The sequence below is a fragment of the Ruditapes philippinarum genome, unplaced genomic scaffold (assembly GCF_026571515.1).
Source record: "Ruditapes philippinarum isolate M1 unplaced genomic scaffold, ASM2657151v2 ctg82_1_1_1_1, whole genome shotgun sequence".
NCBI lineage: Eukaryota > Metazoa > Mollusca > Bivalvia > Venerida > Veneridae > Ruditapes > Ruditapes philippinarum.
In genome coordinates this window covers 268,894-289,832 of record NW_026866102.1, presented here as the reverse complement: position 1 = coordinate 289,832, position 20,939 = coordinate 268,894, and the positions used below count along the sequence as shown (strand labels likewise).

Below are 20,939 nucleotides of genomic sequence, written 5' to 3'. Positions count from 1 at the left end.
TGTATTCAAATTGAGAACCTGTTGTTAATAAACTTGGCGAAATTCCGTTTATCATTTACGATATATGTTGAATTTAAAAATAGAAGTACATTGTATATTAACTTTCGTAAGGTTTCGTGGAATACAAATGCCGGATTTATGCATTGCAGTTTGCTTTATCGTCATAATCTTCAATTGCTTTCATCATTTTCTAATTGATATTCTCTATCAGTTGCCCTCTTTAGACAGTATATTCAATAGAATGCCAATCATTCAATGTTAGAAAGAAATCCGGAGAGACAAGTGACTGCTTTATACAGCTCAAGAGCCTTAATCGAATGAATACATAACGCTTGTCCTTTTGTGATTTTACTGTGAAACATTGCATTACACGTATTTAAGTTGGCTTGGGAACGCCATTGAAATCAAGCAAATCTGACAAGGCACATATTGTGAAATTGTTATGCAATGTGTATTACTTAGAGTGACATTATGCTCATATTTTCATAGTCAAGTTGAGCTGAATTGACTTTATATTTCAAAAGATTGACTGTCAAAATGGTGTTTGACCAACAGTTGATATTAGAAAATGTTTAGGATAAAATTATAAATCTCCCTAAAATTTCAAAAGACTGCCCACTCTTTTTATAAACTAAGCTTTATAGGTAAATTCTAATGGATCTTTACAGAAATTTCATTAAGGTCCGTGCGCTATTTATTGTTTATGTGAATTTAAATATTAAATTGAAAGGATGTATGGCAAAATGAAAACTTATTTTGATCTTCACCAGTTCACTCACTATATACCTTTGGATGGACATAATGTCACTTTAGCAGCAATACAACAATGACTTGTTCAATGTATGGCATTATAAAGGTAAAAAGGAAGATGATGTTACCATGTATAATTAGTTTAAATAGCCAAAACATCACTTTCAATCGCTATATGTAACATTTAGATGTAAAAGCATTCCATAGACATTCTCAGTCATAGTTCTTCATTCATTTTCAGTGACTCTGTTTTAGAGTTTAATGTCCTTCTGTAATTCAATTTGTAGAGGCTAGCCCGATTATATTTTCATAAATGAATTATAAGCTTGTCAATTTCACCAGTACTTCCAAACAACATTGCATTTGAGTAAAATGTTATGCCACCGCACTAAATAGTAGGAACAGAAGTAGATTTAGTTTTGTTTTTGTTTCTATACAATAGAACTTTGCCACAATGCAGTCGTGTCTAGTGAATTTGGGGTCAAGGTGATTTTAGCATTTCAAATGAATGCCAATGTGCAAATTTGTCTAACGTTCAAAGCCATAATGAAAATTTGGTATTTAATGTATTACATATCTGTTTTAATCTTTGAAATACAAATAAAGTTTTTTCTTCAAAACTGTCTTTTCAATTAAGCATTATATATTTCTGAAAACATAAACATTGACGATTTAAAATCATCATTATATACGTGGGGTGAATCAGAATGTCCCTAAAATGAACTCAAATTATTTTATAAATATCCCTGCAATGAAACCATTACACTTTCTATAAGTCATGGCACCAAATCATTGCAAAATATTCTCTGAAAAGCAAACATCTATCTTGCAAGAGGTCAATTTAGGGGCGTAACGGTTCACTGCGGTCTGATACAATTCGTGGGCTATCCGCTCGGTACAGTACACGGTTCGCAAATGGCGATTTCGGTTCGGTTTTGTCTACATTTCTACATTTTGACCTACATGCTCTTTGCCTTTTAGTGTAACATATAATGCCAATTTTCTTGCAACATAAATCATTTTGTTTAGTTTTTAGATTATTACAGACTTTTCTGGAGATAAAGGATGTTCTCTCACTGGCCGCTATTTACTTCATAAAAAACAAGAATAAAGAACAATTACTTTGCTCTACTAGACACACCCCCGTTTTGGATCCAAAAGATTTCTTTTGTTGTTTACAGAGAAGTTTCTATTTTTTGCATTTTGATTATCACCGCTGTCCTCCCCACAACCCTCCAGATTTAGCCATCTTATCTATAGAAAAAAATGTATTTTATACAAGACGTCGGATATATTTTAACAGAAAACACTAGCCCATGAGTTATTTTACGACAAACATTTGTCAACGTAGACGAGATTCACAAGAAGGCTATACACATAAAATATTGCTTTAATACCATTACATGCAGGCGTTTCATAACACGCGACATTTTTCATAGCTTGTAAGGTCTTGTATTTGTTTTGTTTTCGTCAAAGTAATTTACAAAAATGACATAGCCTTATCAATAATCTTGTAATACGACCGATGTAAAACTCAAAATGATTTTTATTATGTAAAAAGTATGAAATAACGTTTTGTAAATTGTCAAGCAAATTGAACCAATTCAGTCTAAGATTCTTGTTTTACAAAAATAACAAAATGCCAATAGTCAAAAGTCTAAAGCGAATTCGATATCATCGCCCTTAAATGTAAATCTGCGAAAGATGTCGCTTTCACAATAATTTGGTCGGTTTTGGGGCAACATGACTGCCTCAGCAAAGTAACACAGCCGTTTAAAGTTCTTCTGCATAACATTAAAAGATAATAGAAATAATTATATTTCAGTTATTAGTACATATATGCTCCACAGTTATTAAGCAATGTTCTCATCGTCTTATTATAAACCCAAGCGTGTCCAGTTTTTCTCACAAACTGGTTTAAACTTGGTGGCACAGCTAAAATCATTCCACTGGAAGTCATATGCATCCTCCATAAAGACACATTCCTGGTCTCCATGGTAATTGTTGGGACTGTGACCGCTCCAATCTAAAAACATAGCTTCTGTATTTGTATTGTGCCAAATCCAGGATTTTCTATCTGAAGAAGCTGTAAGTCCGGTCCAATAATTGGCATCTGTAATAAACTTTTTGTTGATAATACACGTATATTACAGAAAAAAAGTATTTTCATGTGTGAACTAAACATTTATATGTGAAAGAATAATAATAATGACAATAATAAAAATAATAATAAAGACTTTATTTGAACAACATGATTTATAATCTTTCACGAAGCCCTTAACAAGGCACGATATAAATGCATATTCAAACTATTAAGATACAAAGCTGAGAAGACTTGATATAATCAGGAAGGCAGTTCCAAATACAAGATTCAGTATAATCAAGACTTACGAAATTGTATAGTATGTAAAGTTTAAAAACGATGATGAAAGCAAATTGCGATTATTTATATCTGACAAAAATGGAAATTATTCAATAAATAGGAAGGCGTCTGACTATTAATCTTAAACATCATAATAGCTTATGTATCCTTACTTAGATAATGATAATGGTGATGATGCGATTAAATCTGACCCTTATTCCGTAACACGTGCAGTATATTTGTGATAATTTAAAAAGTTCGCATACTTTACTTGACATAAAGGAAATGAATCATATTTGGAATATTTTCACATTGATTTAAGACGTAGTTCTCCATAAGAATATAAAAATTAAAACTAAGTAAAATGATATATAGAGGATATTGAATGAGTGTAAGTTCAATACTGAATTTATTGCACGAGTTGAATAGAATTATATTATGCGAGCCTCTATTTTATTCAACGAGTGCAATAAATTCAGTAATGAATTAACACGAATTTAATATTCTATTTATCACATACCCAAAATAAAGACCGTTTAAAGTGAAATAAGAGGCATTTTTCATTGACTCGCCTACAGGATAACGCTAACATTTAGCGCGTCTTTACACTATGCGCTACGTCACGTCAAAATATATGCACGGCCGTGCAATACCATATTTACGGAGTCGCAAAATCGGCACGGGTGTGTGATAAATATCTTTAATTAAACTTGTACACATTTTATAAAGATATGCCATTTCTAATTTCTACATTATGAGGATATAATTATCAAAATAGAGATTGTTTTGATTTAAAGAAGTTTGTCTTTAAAACTTCAGTATTCCTAAATGTGCAACTGTTATTGTTTAGAAGTGGTGTAATTTCACTCAAGTACAATTAAACTACTTATCTTACTTTTTAAGCTCTTCATATGATTTTTCAGGAAAGTATTTTCAAAATCACTTTCAATGTGAACCAGTCTTGATCCATACTGAATACAAACATGCTGAAATGATAATTATGTAAATATTCATATAAATTTAATTCAATTAACCTCAAAACACAATGTGGTATGAAATTTCCCTTAAAACAACCAGTCATCTTTTAGGATTATAGTGCATAACAACTTCGTGCACTTGTTTTAATATAAATTTTTATTTTGTGAAACTGATTTTCAACAGTTACAGCGAAGGGCCCCAATAATATTGCAAACAAAAGTGGCCCAACACAATATTATTTAGGAATGTTTGTGTCAAAAGGGTGTACATGTATATTCATATGTATAATAAAATAACAAAATATCAAAATAAGATCATTATACATTAAAGCTACACAAATTTCATTGAAATCGATTTTACGCAGATCATTATTTAGTATATGAATATAATGAGTTATTTAAACGTCCATATACAATACGTATAAAGTTAAGTGAAATTAAAATAACGCATATTGTATCTAACACATGAGTTATAACAGTGCTATTCTGACATTTATACTTTCTATTGTATTCTTCATTACTGCATTAAAGGAACATTATACTCGAACTGATTACTCTTTTTCTTTTCATGAAGGGGCAACAACAATCGATTTCAAACACATAACATATTTATCACTGGATGTTAAAAGCAGTGATGTGAAATTGTTTGCCAAATGTAAACAAAGTGGTATTTTGTCTTCCATACACAAATGATTAAACACTTTTACTCGTATAACTAACGTGTTTCTTTGTGTGTTTTTCTTTTGTAAATAATCACCCTTTTTCGTCTGTCTATTTAGTTTATCGTCAAGCCGCCTTGCTAACCCCATTAGTATTATAAGTTTGTGTATTACTCATAAATATAGATAAAAGTAATTATGTTTTGTTTAAGGCATAATGTAGATGTAATATGTTCCTATGTCTTGAACTTATAACTTCTTTTACGTATTCATTTTGTTAATAAATGTTTGCCGTAATTCACTTTTTGTTAATACTGTGTTAACTTTTCATATTTAAACTAGATTGCACACATTATTGTAAGACTTTTAAGGGATGAACCTCCGACCCATTAAGTAGTCATGCGACGGAGGCAATAAATGGTGATACCGTCGGGGCCTGAAAAACAAAAAAAAAAAAAAAAAAAAAACAACAACATTTTTTGTAAAATGGGCATTTCTTTGTGAATTAAAAAAAATGTACTAAGAATAATTTACTTTATATTATTCTCTTTCCCAAAGTCATCATTATCCGAGGTTTCGTGTGTTTAAATCCCTTTTCATCAAAGACTTTGCTTTTCACTTTAAGAATCACAATTTAAGTTTCTTTTATATGTGATATATCAAACAAGAAATAAAGAAGTGTTAAACTCCTCGAAACGTCGGAGATTGATAACTTTGTGAAAGAAATACTTATTTATTGATTGTTATCAGAATGATCTAAAACTATATTTTTGCTGCATTAAACTAACAAGTATTAATGTAATAAATACAAAAATAAATCAATTTATTTGCAGTTGTTTGATAATTATTTACCTCGGCGTCGTCAAACATGTATGTCTTGTTAGGGAAAAGATAACAGGACTCGTGAAAACGTATCCATGAATCTGGACACACGTGATGTGACGAAGAACCTTGAAATACATGAACATGTTATACATTTGAATTAACATTAAATATGAAAATTTGACCATCTTGTCTTACTATGAATTATAATAGTTTACTGTGTATTAAGGTAGAAACTTGCAAAATGATAAGGTGATAACGCATGATATTTAATATTTCTATACAGTTATTATTCTGTATTTGAAAATAAACTGGATGCCAATCGTGCTTTGTTACAACCAGTTTTGCAACAAAAACGACTTTTGCAATAATTTTAATTGCAAAACTCGTTTCGTTGACATGATTATATTGCAATTTGATCACAACCGGTTTTGCAATAAAAACGAGTTTTGCAATAAAATATTTTTTGTATCGGATTTTATTGAGATTATACAAAAGACATTATTAAATTTATATATGTATATTAGGATTGACATGCAGGGATATTCGGGAATAACAATATATATGCGTATGATCAATTAATAATTTACATTCTAAATCATTAATTTTTTTCTTTTTAATATATATATATGACGAAAGAATGATCATCATGAAATATTAGGACATGTACATTTATAACAACAACTGTAGTTTTAAAAACTCTTGTGCTCAAATCTCTGTGATATACATTCATGATCTTGTAATAAGGTCTTAACTTACAGGTACTTTGAAGAAAGAAAAAACAAACGAGTTTCGCAATTATTTTATTGCAAAACTTGTTGCGTTGACATGATTTTATTGCAATTTGATCACAACCTGTTTTGCAATAAATACAGTTTGCAATAAAATATTTCTGTATTGGATGTTATTTAGATTATACTAAAGACATTATTATTTTTTTTTCAATAAAAACGAGTTTTGCAAAAGTTTTATTTATTTAATATATATGATGAAAGAATGATCATCATGAAATATCAGGACATTTACAAAAATTTGGGAATAATGTATACATGTATATGTTTTACAATAATTTACATTCTTAATGTCATATATGCTTTTCTTAAATGAATATGATCATAGAATCATTGACATTTTCAACAACAACTGTGGTTCTGGAAATCCGGTTGTGATCAATTTGCAATAAAATCATGTCAACGCAACGAGTTTTGCAATAAAATTATTTCGAATGTCGTTTATTTTATGGTCATGTATGTATATATCACAGAGATTTTAACTGTATAGTTCCAAAACTAGTTAGTGTTGAAAATGTTCACCATTCAATCATCATATGAGCCACGTCACGACAAAACCAACGTAATGCGTTTGCGACCAGCATGGATCCAGACCAGCCTGCACATCCACGCAGTCTGATCAGGATCCATGCTGTTCGCTTACCAACTCCATTACTAGTAGAGAAACTGATAGCGAACAGCATGGATCCTGATCAGACTGTACAGATGCGCAGGCTGGTCTGGATCCATGCTGGTAGCAAACCCACTATGTTGGTTTTGTCGTGACGCGGCTCATATATATTAAAAGAAAAAAATAAATGACTTTAAGGATGCAAATTTTTGTTGAAACATATACATGTATACATTAATTACGAATATAATCCCTGCATGTCAATCCTTATATAGAAAGATAAATTTGATTTTTCTACAGTATACTCTCAATCAAATTCGATATTAAGATATTTTATTGCAAAACTCGTTTTTTATTGCAAAAACGGTTGTGATAAAATTGCAATCAAATTAAGTCTGCTGCACCAATATTCCAAAATAACATGAAGATAATAGTTAATCTGGTTGGATACATTGTTTCACAGTCCTTGTTTGCTTCTAAACGCCGCTCTAAACATAATATATGCATATTTGGATAATACTGTTGATGGACGGAAGTTAAATGATACAAACAATATTTACATCCAGTTAGAATGCACAGAGATTAAAATACATACATTTTGATAAACACTGTCTAAAAAAGGACACACAAAAAGAAAAAAGAAGTAGAAAACAAAAACAAAAGATTAAAAGATAACGAATCACCATACCATAAGACAATTTATCTTTACAAGGCTTTTATGTTTTTCTTCCTATTATTTTCCATGTTTTACCCTAACTATGACTTCCTGATTGTAATTGATATCAGTTGCAACATTTGCTTCTATTTATTTTCTACTATTTATAATTTTGTTACACCCCGACCTTGTCTTCTTTATTCACAAAATGTGCGGATTATATAAATGTTGAATTCTGCTTAAGCAGGTGCTAGGGGGCGTGGACGGTAGTTTGCACTTGACAGTACCGTCCATGAACAGGCTCAATCAAACCGAGCCTGCAACATTTTCAATTTTGCCGTGTTGGGCTTTCTTTAGGGATTCGTATTTTGCTCTATTTTATCGCCACATCAGCGTTGTTTGTGCCGTGTGGAGGCTGTAAAAAGTCGCCCCGTACATTCAATCAGAGATGTTATATTTCCGATCCTTAAAGATCGTTCGGCACGACATTATTGTTGTGCTTGTGGTAATTTAGTTCTTTATATTCGGCTATTTTCTTGTTGGGTGGTTCCAGTATTCCTCGCTTGAATACTGTTGAATCACCCTTAGGATATGTTGCCTGCTTTTTAATTTTGTCTTTTTACATCTGTGATATGCAGGCTTCATAACCTCTGATCTCCTTTCTAAATTCCATTTTATTTAGTTCCGCCCATTGTTTTCACGTTTAGGGCACACGCATTTTATTACTTGGGGGACCATATGCCGCTTTCCATGGAATGGCACGACAGTGTCACATTGAAGGTTCCATGATAACCGCCATATGAACACATCTGCGGATGTTTCAAAATTCAAAATTGTACCAGTTCATGTTAAATGTTGAATTCTGCTTAAGCCGGTGCTAGGGGTCGTGGACGGTATTTTGCACTTGACAGTACCGTCCATGAACAGTCTCAATCAAACCGAGCCTGCAACATTTCAATTTTGCCGTGTTGGGCTTTCTTTAGGGATTCGTATTTTGCTCTATGTTATCGCCACATCAGCGTTGTTTGTGCCGTGTGGAGGCTGTAAAAAGTCGCCCCGTACATTCAATCAGAGATGTTATATTTCCGATCCTTAAAGATCGTTCAGCACGACATTATTGTTGTGCTTGTGGTAATTTAATTCTTAATTCGGCTATTTTCTTGTTGGGTGGTTCCAGTATTCCTCACTTGAATACTGTTGAAACACCCTTAGGATATGTTGCCTGCTTTTTAATTTTGTCCTTTGACATCTTATCTGTGATATGCAGGCTTCATAACCTCTGATCCCCTTTCTAAATTCCATTTATTTAGTTCCGCCCATTGTTTTCTCGTTTAGGTCACACGCATTTTATTACTTGGGGACCATATGCCGCTTTCCATGGAATGGCACGACAGTGTCACATTGAAGGTTCCATGATAACCGCCATATGAACACATCTGCGGATGTTTCAAAATTCAAAATTGTACCAGTTCATGTTAAATGTTGAATTCTGCTTAAGCCGGTGCTAGGGGGCGTGGACGGTAGTTTGCACTTGATAGTACCGTCCATGAACAGGCTCAATCAAACCGAGCCTGCAACATTTTCAATTTTGCCGTGTTGGGCTTTCTTTAGGGATTCTTATTTTCTCTATTTTAGCCGTAAGAGAATAGAAAGTCAAGCAGGCAAGTAAAAACCAGTGATAGAAGTCAGTTAAATAGAGTACAACACAATGTTTGAATTTTGAAAATACGAATACATCCGTTTTGAAAAAAAGGTTTTAAAGACTTATAAGTTCTCAGTAATTTAAAGTTTCTATATCTTTTTGACGTATGTATACCACGTTTCATTGATACCTTTAGTCTAAAATATGATAAACAAGATCAACAAGGAAAGGCGGCGTTCAATGAACGCAACCCCCACATGACCCAGCAACAAGAACCAATGGCAAGGAGCCCAGGGGGACCCCAAACAAAAACAGGACAGGGCAAAGACAGAGCACGGACAGGTTAATCATTAAATGATAATTAATTTGTAACTGATTAGGAATTCAAAGAAAATAAAAATAGGCCCACAAAGGGGAAGGGGACAGGAGACCGGGGGAGGGGGTGGGGAGTAATCAAAGAAATAAAAACTAGAGGCAATGGGGAAGATACTTACCGTAGACGAACGAGAAAACAACAAGGGACACAAGCAAAAGTGTCACCAAAACAGTATGAAACAACATAAGACATACATCTGAGGAACACAGTGGGGCGCCGCCTTGGAACGGTCAGCCATAATGGCCGGAAAAGTCATAACACTCTTTAAATTTTAAAAGCCTTTTTAAAAGAAGTACAAAGATACTTTTAAACTTAATTTCAACAAAAAATATTTCCATCCGACAACTTAGAAATAAAATACTGCTTACAACGCTTGTAATTTAATTAATCAAGCAAAGAATTCCACGTTACTTAATATAGAAATGTTCTGTAACTTAATATAGACTGAGTGGGTATATGTTACACGGATATAGGTCGCTGGCTACACTCGCATTCACCTTTGACGTGACACTAGGCCTGTAAATAGATAAATAGGGACTTTGTAATTTACCTTGAATAAATAACCTAATCGACATGACAAGACAAATGGAAAAAAATCGTTCGATTTTTACATTAATTTCGTATACATGAACTTTTTTTTCGACTATAAGCCTTTCATTTTTTATTTCATTATTTTTCAATCAATATGTCTTAGTTGAATATATTTCCTCACAATTTCTCTCAAATAAAATTTAACTTGAATTTGTATACAAAAGAAAAATCAACTTTTCTTTTCTCTATAAATGGATCCTCTCTAAAATCCGATCTTTGCTTGCCTAAGTATGTGTTATTTTTCTACCCATATTTAATTTATTGTTGTGTTATCTTTTTTTTGTTATTTTTTATTATCATGTTGTCAATTATTGTGAACTAATATGAAAGATGAAGATATTTTGACTTTGACTTTGATACATAAACGCTTTTATTACCTACATTATTCAGGTTGTTTTTATCAATCTCTTATAATTTTCAAATCTAAACAAATCAATTCTCAAGTGATTAAATAATGATAATATAAAACATGCCCCCGCACGTACGCATACGGACACACACACGCGCGCGCAAACACAGAGATGAATTGCTATAACCCATCGCAAATTTTGGTGACATAAGAAAGTAAAGTGATAACATGTTAAAAAGAACATTTCATTGCCGAAATATTGTTCTGTTATTAACAGCAGTTGTGTATAAATACACGTATACAATATTTGTTATAAACCTTCATGTCATAAAACGAAATGTTGCATTGAATCGTAATTTTGAAACAAATATGTCCCGCCACAGCTTCACCTTTGCATATTATAAACGGCAAATCGTTTTAATGGTTGTGAGATTTCCATTATAATGTTATATTCAACTTGACTCGCAAAACAGGAAAAGAACTGTCTGTTACCTAATTATAAATTAACACCGAATGTCAGTGGCATTGGTTTTGTCTTAGACAAACAAGTTATTTATGGACATAAATTAATTCTTAGATAATAACTACAAAGCAGACAATAAAGACACACCTTGTACATAAAAAAGATAGCAGCGACTCTCCAAACGTTTCCTCAGAATAATTACTCCTTACAGACTAGGCATGTGCAAATTAACATCTTTTTTTCTATTATCAGGCAATCTAACCTTCTGAAGACATGTTGACATTTAGGTTTAGAGAAATCTTACAATGTCTAGAAAAATTCTAAGGCAACATTGAAAGTGACGAGAGAACAATCGGCAACACTAAAACAAAATATATTTTAAAAGGGAATAGAGGTAATGAACCCTGCATATCACAGATATGCTGACAAAAGACAAATTTAATAAAAGTGCCATCATGGCCCTTATATAATATCGCTCATCTGATTGTTAAGGCGTTTAATGGACTAATTAGTATTTTTATCTTTATATTTGTAGGGGATCATAGATTATGAAGCATATATTTCATATATAAGCTGTCAAAAGACAAAATAAAAAAGCAGGCAACATGTAGAAAGGGTGATTAAACAATATTCATGTGAGTAACACTGGAACTGACTAGAAAAACACCAAATCGGAAAGAACTAACAGTACAATAAACATGCACTCGCAACACTTATGTCGCGTTGAACGATCTTCAAGGATCTAAAATATAACATCTTTGATGAAATGTACGTGGATATTTTTTACAGCCGCCACACGGAAAAGATAACACTTATGTGATAAACAGAGTCCCTAAAGAAAGCCCAACACTGCAAAATTAAAGGTGTGAGGGATGTTGCACTTTTTCATTATCCTTCATGTACAGACTTAATCAAACGGCCGAGTCTGCAATTTTCATGTTATTTTGTTGTTGTTATTATGCTTCTGAGAGATCACACTTTTTCCAGACTGTACCTTGTTGATATACATGCATATAGCTACATGTATTTATGGTTTAAGAAATGTCTTTGTAAAAAGCACATTTACTCCCGTTATACATACGCTGGTATTTAATCGGATAATAAACAATTTCCCGCCCTATTTGCTGGTACATTTATTTCTCGGATAGCTTATTGTTATTGCACAATGTAATCTATATGAAATGTAGATTTGTATTCAGCTCGAGGCCTTACTAATAGGTGTTCATTAAGATTATTATCTCTCATTTCTAGAAAACCTAGTTCAATAATTATTGCCGAGGGATATAGCGCTTCTAATTTATATATTAGGCTTTCGCTGGAAGCCAAATGTATCAGTGTAAACAATCATGACTTAAATTAACATTTATTTCTCAATCGAGTACGCACTAAACTCTCCGTTCCCATTTCGCTAGTGATATGATTATCCGTACCAGAATACTTATTGATATTAAAGTACAATATAAATTATTAAAGCAAAGTTGCTTCAAGTTTCTGTATTTGCATGGCAACCTAAACATTTGATAACATGCATTTTAAAGCATTAAAAGTTCACAATTTGAAAGATTTACGATGCTAGTTTTAAAAAGAATTGCGACAAAAATGTCATTCTAACATGTTTCCTTAGAGGACAATAATTTTATATCATATGCTGCGTAACTGGCAATAGGAGAAAGCACATTGAATGTGTTTGAAAAAATTAATTAATGGAACATACATTACTTTGTTGGATACGCAAACATTTATGCTTATTTAAATGTTAAAACGTTGATTGTAATGTTACTTTTTTAAATGAAGTGTAAGCACTTCAGAAGGATTTTGTAAGTACTTGATACTTAAAGAGTCTAATGTTTCTTTGAGTATTCTTCTATCTGTGTTTCAAATTAGTTAATATTTATGTTAATTGATTACCTAAGTAATGAAAAAAATAATTAGGAATAAATTGGATTTATCTGGCTCAGTCACCAGATACATGTAATTAGTTAAACAAAATACAGACAAGTAGAATGAAAACTATAAATACAGGAAATATGTGAAATTTAATTCTTGATTAGTGGATTCAAAATATTGTGCTTCGGGTTTATGCGTAATAGATTGCATACCTTTATAATATATAGTACTTTGAAGCTTTCAGGGGTTTTGTGGAAAACAATTAATGCAGGCTAAGATAGATATTGCAATATATATCGTAACCTACTTAAATGGCTATATTGAAATCTGCTTAACCCGTTTTCCGGTCAATAAGTATAGTTGGGAATGAGATATTTCATTCGAACTTTGTGTGTTGCAAGGTAATGTAAAGATTTTGCTTATAAATGCATTTGAGATCATGGTAAAGGTCGCTGTTACTATTACGTTACGTTACGTTATATAATCGGTTTCTTGTCAATAAAGTTTTAAATGAGATAATTCAATGAAACATGGTGTATTATACCAAACTGAAAACCCACCTTAAGATTTCTTTTGTTCCCGTTAGGATCAAGGCAAAAGTCACTGTTACTTAAAATAAAATAAAAATCAGGTAAAAAAAATGAGTTTGGAATGAAGTATTTCATTGGTATAATGTGTGTTATGTGAAGACGTGAATTTTTATTGATAAGCCGACTGGTTCTCATCTTCAAAGCGCGGCGCATGTGCATGCAGCAAAGCTAGGGAGCCAGTTTGAATTTGTAGAAAAAATTGTAAATGGAGTCAAACGGCGATAATGTTGATGTTTATTTCGCCTGTTGCGTTGTTTATATAGACGTTGAATATATGTTTTTTGTTTTTTTCAAAACGGCTTATATTTAGTTTTTTCGATATCACATCCGCTATAGCACAGTCAAATAAGTGATTACCCCATATATCAGTGGTCAGTGGTTCGATCCCTTCTTTTGCCATTGTTGTTAAGACCTTTTCCTTTTTTCTTTTTCTCCTTTTTTACCTATTTTTTAAGTATATTTTAATGAAAATGGCCAAGTATTTGCAAAGTTGTTAATACGGATATAAAAATAACGTTTATTCTAATTGAGGTTGAATATACAATGTACGCTTTCGACCTATCGCATGTTTATTCATTCACATTGAAATTCATATGCCTTGCAAGTAATCTAACAGCGATGTTCATTTTAATGACGTCAGTCTGTATCAGATAAAACATTTTAGTAAAATAAAAGATAAATTCAAGTTTTATTGTGTTTTATACAGACAGGCATTTATATCGTTTATTGTGAAGTTTTAAGTGTTCACAACAGGCCAAGTAAGACTAGTTTATACAAGCTAAGAAATTCTTTGGCAGCTGATAATTTAATGCCAAGTTCATCTGGAAAAGGGCCAATATTTACTCAATTGCGTTTTACATCATGCACAATCTTTGTAAATGACAGATACGCAAGAAAAGAATACAGTGCATGGTAAAAAGGTTAAGATATTCGTGATCATAAACGCAATAGAAAAATGAATAAATAAAATAGGAATATAAACCTTGGTAGGACGCAGTTCCTTTGAGTAAAAGTACATAGCTGCATGTGACTGCTGCAGATAATTGGACTGCTTCTTATTTTACACTGAGAACAATAATATCAAAGATCTGCTTAAGAATATCGTAAGTTACACTTTCAATAAAAAAACATTAACTACAAAATTATCAGTCAGCAAAGACTCTATAGAGATGATTACAAAGTAAACTGAAGTTTGACCTTTATCATAAGTTCAAATCAAGGATAATCATCTCTTCTAAATTTAAAACCGATCTATTGAATTTCGATTACGATTTCAAATGAAGATGTCTTTAATTCACTTCTCAAATCCTAAAATATGAACACAGTTTGTCATAATTATAACCATCAACGTTTCTCTTGAAACGAGCTAAAATGTAGTCAACTCTTATAATCAGTGGTCAATATGACAATTGAATTCTTAAAATTTATTTTACAATTTAATAAAAAAGGGTAGAAAACGTAAAATCTCAGTATTGAAATAGCAGATTAAACACAAAAAAGAAAAGAAAACAATATTCAAAAAATCTGTATTTTTTTTATTAAAAAAGATATTATAATTATTGTATAATAAACAATTATGCTCAACATGATCAACATGGTAATATAACCAGTGTCATATTTTTACTAAGTGTGAACAGATACCTTAAGAGGGGTCTTCGCTAAAAGCGATAACATAATGAGGGACAATTACACAAGTGTGCTGTTGATCATACGTTACACATATGGATTATAAATGATTGTTTACATGTATATCCGTTGCTATTAATAATCACGATCATAAAGAAATAACAAGTAATGTTCTAATCTCTAACATGCCAATCAAAGTTCATAATGGACAAAGTCTTTCGTCCGTTCATTGATAAGTGATATACAATTCTGGTAAAAACCAATTAACAATTGAAAAGTTGTCATCATAATTATGTTTACTAGTTCATCTTCACTTGTTGCATTTCTTGCTTGGACGCCCTTTGATGCTTTGCATCAATGCTTTTCTTATACGTGGAATGAATCAGAATGTCCCTAAATTATTTTTAAAATATTCCTGCAAAGAAACCATTACACTTCGTATAGGTCACGGCACCATTTCATTGCATAACATTCTCTTAAAAGCAAACATTTGTCTTGCAAGAGGTCAATTTAGGGGCGTTACGGTTCACCGCGGTCTGATACAATCCGCGGATTATGCGCTCGGTACATTACACGATTCGCCAATGGCGATTTCGGTCCGGCTTTTTTCTACATTTTGACCTTTAGGCACACTCCCAGCCGTAGAATTTGTTTTTAGAAAATGGCATAACATGTCCAAAAAAAAACCAAAAACAAAAAACAACAAAAACCACAAAACCATTCCATTACTAGTTGTTTCTCTTTCATTATTTAACTTATGAGCGGGACTATTTTACAGCGAAAGAAATGATTTAAAGAAAAGCCATGATCTCATGGGGTTGGGGAAATTTTGACCCCAAAGCTATCATTTAAGTAAAGTTGATAGAAGTTCACTAGACAATGTTTCATTCTAAATATCTGAGAGAAAATAAATTGCTATATGTATATACTTGTATATAAAAATATACATCTATAAAAAACATTACCCTGTCGCGGGACTAAGTTTGATCCGAGGGCTATAATTTGAAAAATCGTGGTTCACAAGACAATGTCTTACTCAAAATATACATGTTCTTGGCCTTTTAGTTCAATAAGAAAAAAAACCTTCAGTTGATAACTTTCTTTTGTTCCTTTTGGTTGCAATGACATCTTTTGGTTGCCATGACAACCTCATTTCTATCTTTTTGACATACTATTCGTTACACCTACCCTTTTCTGTGATGACAGAAATAAATTTTCAAAGGCGTTCAGGCAAAGCAAATATAAATTTTATGCTTTATGTAGTGTAACATATAATGCTATTTATTCTTGCAACATTAATTATTTTGTCTAGTTTTTATATTATTACAGAGTTTTCTGGAGGTTCAGGATGTCCTCTCACTGGCCGTTGTTTGCTTCTTTAAAAATTACTTTGGTCTTCTAGACACACCCTCGTTTTGGATCCAAAAGATTTCTTTTTTGTTTACAGAGAATTTTTCTATTTTTGCATTCTGATTATCACCGCTGTCCTCCCCACAACCCTCCAGATTTAGCCATCTTATCTATAGAAAAAAATGTATTTTGTTTTATACAAGATACAAGAAAATTTATTTTACGTCGGATACATTTTAACAGAAAACACTAGCTCATGAGCTATTTTTCCGACAAACATTTGTTAACGAAGGCGAGATGCACAAGAAGGCTATACACATAAATATTGCTCTTATACCATAATATGCAGGCGTTTCATTAAACGCGACATTTTTTATAGCTTGAAAGTACTTGTATTTGTTTTGTTTTCGTCAAAGTAATTTACAAAAATGACATAGCGTTAGCATTAATTTTGTAATACGACCCATGTAAAACTCAAAATGATTATTATGTAAAAAATATGAAATAAATTTTGTAAATTGTCAATCAAGTTATACCAATTCATTCTAAGATTCTTGTTTTACAAAGACATGAAAATGCAAATAGTCAAAATTCTAAAGAGAATTCGATATCATCTGCCATAAATGTAAATCTGCGAAAGATGTCGCTTTCACAATAATTTGGTCGGTTTTGGGTCAACATGACTGCCTCAGCAAAATTATACAGCCGATTAAAGTTCTTCTGCATTACATTTAAAGATATTAAAACTAATTATATTTCAGTTATAAGTACATATATGCTCCACAGACGTTCTCATCGTTTTATTATAAACCCAAACGTGTCCAGTTTTTCTCACAAACTGGATTAAACTTGTTGGCACAGCTATAATCATTCCACTGGAAGTCATATGCATGCTCCATAAAGACACATTCTTGGTCTCCATGGTAATTGTTGGGACTGCGACCGCTCCAATCTAAAAACATAGCCTCTGTATTTGTATTGTGCCAAATCCAGGATTTTCTATCTGAAGAAGCTGTAAGTCCGGTCCAATAATTGGCATCTGTAATAAACGTTTAATTGATAATACACGTGTATTACAAAAAAGTATACAAGGCACGATATAAATGCATATTTAAACTATTAAGATACATAGATGTAGAAGACTTGATATAATCAGGAAGGCAGTTCCAAATACACGCTTCAGTATATTCACAACTTACGAAATTGTATGGTATGTAAAGTTTAAAAAAGATGATGAAAGCAAATTGCGATTATTTATATCTGCCAAAAATTGAAATTATTCAATGAATAGGAAGGCGTCTGACTATTCATGATCTTAAGCATCATAATATCTTATGTATCTGTTACTTAGATAATGATAATGATGATGCTGCGATTAAATCTTATCCTAATTCCGTAACACATGCAGTATGTTTGTGATAATTTAAAACGTTCTCATACTTTACTTGACATACAGGAAATGAATTATATTTGGAATAATTTTGACATTGATTTAAGACGTAGTTCTCTAATGACAACAGGTTAAATGATATTTATCTTAAATAAAACTTGTACACATTTTATACAGATATGCCATTTCTAATTGCTAGAATATTAGGATATAATTATCAAAATAGAAATATGTTTTGATTTTAAGAAGTTGTCATTAAAACTTCAATATACTTAAATGTGCAACTATTATTGTTTGGAAGTGGGGTAATTTCACTCAAGTACAAGAAAGGTTATAGAATTAAATTATTTATCTTACTTTTTAAGCTCCTCATGTGATTTTTCAGGAAAGTATTTTCAAAATCACTTTCAATGTTAACCAGTCTTGATCCATACTGAATACAAACATGCTGGAATGATAATTATGTAAATATTCATGTAAATTTAATTCAATAAATGTCATAACTTAATGTGGTATGAACAATCTCTTAAAACAACCAGTCATCTTTAAGAATTATAATGCATAACAACTAACTTCGTGCAATTGTTTTAATATAAATCTTTATTTTGTGAAACTGATTTTAAACATTTACAGCGCTTGGCTCCAATCATATTGCAAACGAAAGTGGCCCAACGCAATATTATGTAGGAATGTTTATGTCAAAAGGATGTACATGTATATTTAAATATACAATAACATAAATTTAAGATAAGGTCATTATACATATTAAAGCTATACATTTTTCATTGAAAGCTGTTTGACGCAGATCATTATTTAGTATGTACGGTCCTAATTAAGAGTTATTTAAACGTCCGTAAAAATACGTATAAAGTTAACTGAAATTAAAATTACGCATATTTTATCTAATTACAGTGATATTCTGATATTTATACTTTCTATAGTATTTTATTACTGCATTAAAGGCACATTATACTTGAACTGATTGCTTTTTTTCTTTTAATAAAGGGGCAAAAGCAATCGATTTCAAACATATAACATATTTGTCACTGGATGTAAATAGCACTGATGTGACATTGTTTGCCAAATGTAAACAAAGTGGTATTTGGTCTTCTATACACAAATGATAAAAAAAAAACTTTAACTCTTATTACTAACATTTTTGGGTAAAATGAGCCTTTCATTATGAATTTTAAAAACAATGTACTAAAGTTAATATATTTTTTATTATTCTCTTTTACAAAGTCATCATTCTCCGACGCTTCGAGACGTTAAATCCCTCTTTATCAAAGACTTTGCTGTTCATTTTATGAATCACGAATTAATTTTCTTTTAATATGTGATTCATCAAATAAAACATAAAGAAGTGTTTAACTCCTCAAAACGCCGGATATTGATAACTTTGTGAAAGACATATTTATTTATTGATTATTTTCAGAATGATTTAAAAACTTTATTTTGCTGCATCTAACTCACAAGTATTAATGCGATACATACAAAAATAAATCAATTTATTTGTAGTTGTTTGATCATTATTTACCTCGGCGTCGTCAAACATGTATGTCTTGTTAGGGAAAAGATAACAGGACTCGTGAAAACGTATCCATGTATCTGGACACATGTGATGTGACGAAGAACCTTGTAATACATGAACAGGTTATACATTTGAATTAAAATTAAATATGACAATGTGACCATCTTGTCTTACTATGTACTATAATAGATTACTGTGTATTAAGGACTGATAAGGTGATAACGCATGCTATTCAATATTTCTATATAGTATTTATTCTGTATTTGAAAATGAGATGGATGCTAATCGTGCTTTATGTATAAATATCAAAATGAAAAAAAAAAAATTTAAAATCTAGAATGAAGATAGAAACAGTGATATAGACATTATATTTTAGAGCTTAACCAAAATATCATGTTATCAACTGATATATCCTACGACAACATTACATCAATATTTCTATCATCGTATAATTTAAAGTTGCTAACAATGACAAAATTATTATTTTCAGCGTGTCAAGTCATATTAAATAACAAAAAATGCCACTTAAACTATGATTGACTTGAAGATGTACTTACAATGTTTATTTGCAATAAGATGGTTGAGAATGTTAACCGCCGTCTTTAACAAATCTTCTGCTTTGTACAAGCTTACTGCTGCACCAATATTCCAAAATAACATGAAGATAATAGTAAATCTTGTTGGAGACATTGTTTTACAGACTGTGTTAGCTTCTAAACCCGCTAAACATACATATTCATATCTGGATAATTTGGTTGATGGACGGAAGTTAACTTAAATAATACAACTATCTACCACCAGTAAGAATGCTCAGAGATTAAAATACAAACATTTTGATAAACACTGTCTAAAAAGGACACCCTTTTGTCACATAAACAAAAAAGAAAAACAAAAGAAAAAAAAACAGAAAACAAAACGTACTTACATAGACAAACAAGAGATAAAAAAGATAACGAATCACCATACCTTCAGAAAATTTTTCTTTACCAGACTTTTATGTTTACCTTCCTATTTTCCTCATGTTTAACCTTAACTATGACTTCCTGATTGTAATTGATAACAGTTGTAACATTTGCTTCTATTTTTTCCCTACTAGTTATAATTTTTGTTACTTCCTCGTCGTCTTTATTCACCATAATTTGTTAAGCTATGATTTTAGCTTAAGAATAGTAAGTCAAGCAGTCATATATTCATGAGTAGTGAAAGTCATTTTAAAAAATGCAAAACAATGTTTGAATTTTGAAAACACGAATGTATCCGTTTTGAAAAAAATTTAATAATAATAAGAGTTTGAAGGACTTATAAGGCCTCAGTGATTAAAAGTTGCTATATCCTTTGGATGCATGTATTCCCTTTTGTACGACCGCGACTTATTTGAAACCTTTAGCCGGAAAATTCATAACAAACTTTCATCTTCTTTGATGATTCAAACTCCAACAGAAGTAAAGAGGTACTGGTGCCACGGCTTTTTGAAACTTAATTTCAACAAAAAATATTTTCATTGCCTTCTAAAAACGT

The 20,939-nt window shown here is 31.4% G+C and overlaps 1 protein-coding gene across 2 annotated transcripts; it reads right to left on the bottom strand.

Annotated features, from left to right (window-relative positions):
• Positions 1–2,278: 2,278 nt before the first annotated feature.
• On the bottom strand, positions 2,279–20,134 carry LOC132731326 (lactose-binding lectin l-2-like). 2 transcript variants are annotated; one of them, XM_060717491.1, is made up of 4 exons: positions 19,979–20,134; positions 5,601–5,698; positions 4,008–4,098; positions 2,279–2,863 (listed from the first exon to the last, which is right to left on the bottom strand). In XM_060717491.1, exons 1-4 carry the CDS (start codon positions 20,109–20,111, stop codon positions 2,628–2,630), a joined length of 558 nt encoding a protein of 185 aa, XP_060573474.1. In that variant the 5' UTR covers positions 20,112–20,134; the 3' UTR covers positions 2,279–2,627. The 2 variants fall into 2 exon arrangements, with proteins under 2 accessions (XP_060573474.1, XP_060573476.1); XM_060717493.1 differs by lacking the exons at positions 2,279–2,863; positions 4,008–4,098; positions 5,601–5,698 and adding exons at positions 14,975–17,539; positions 18,248–18,338; positions 19,428–19,525.
• Between the last annotated feature and the right edge of the window lie 805 nt (positions 20,135–20,939).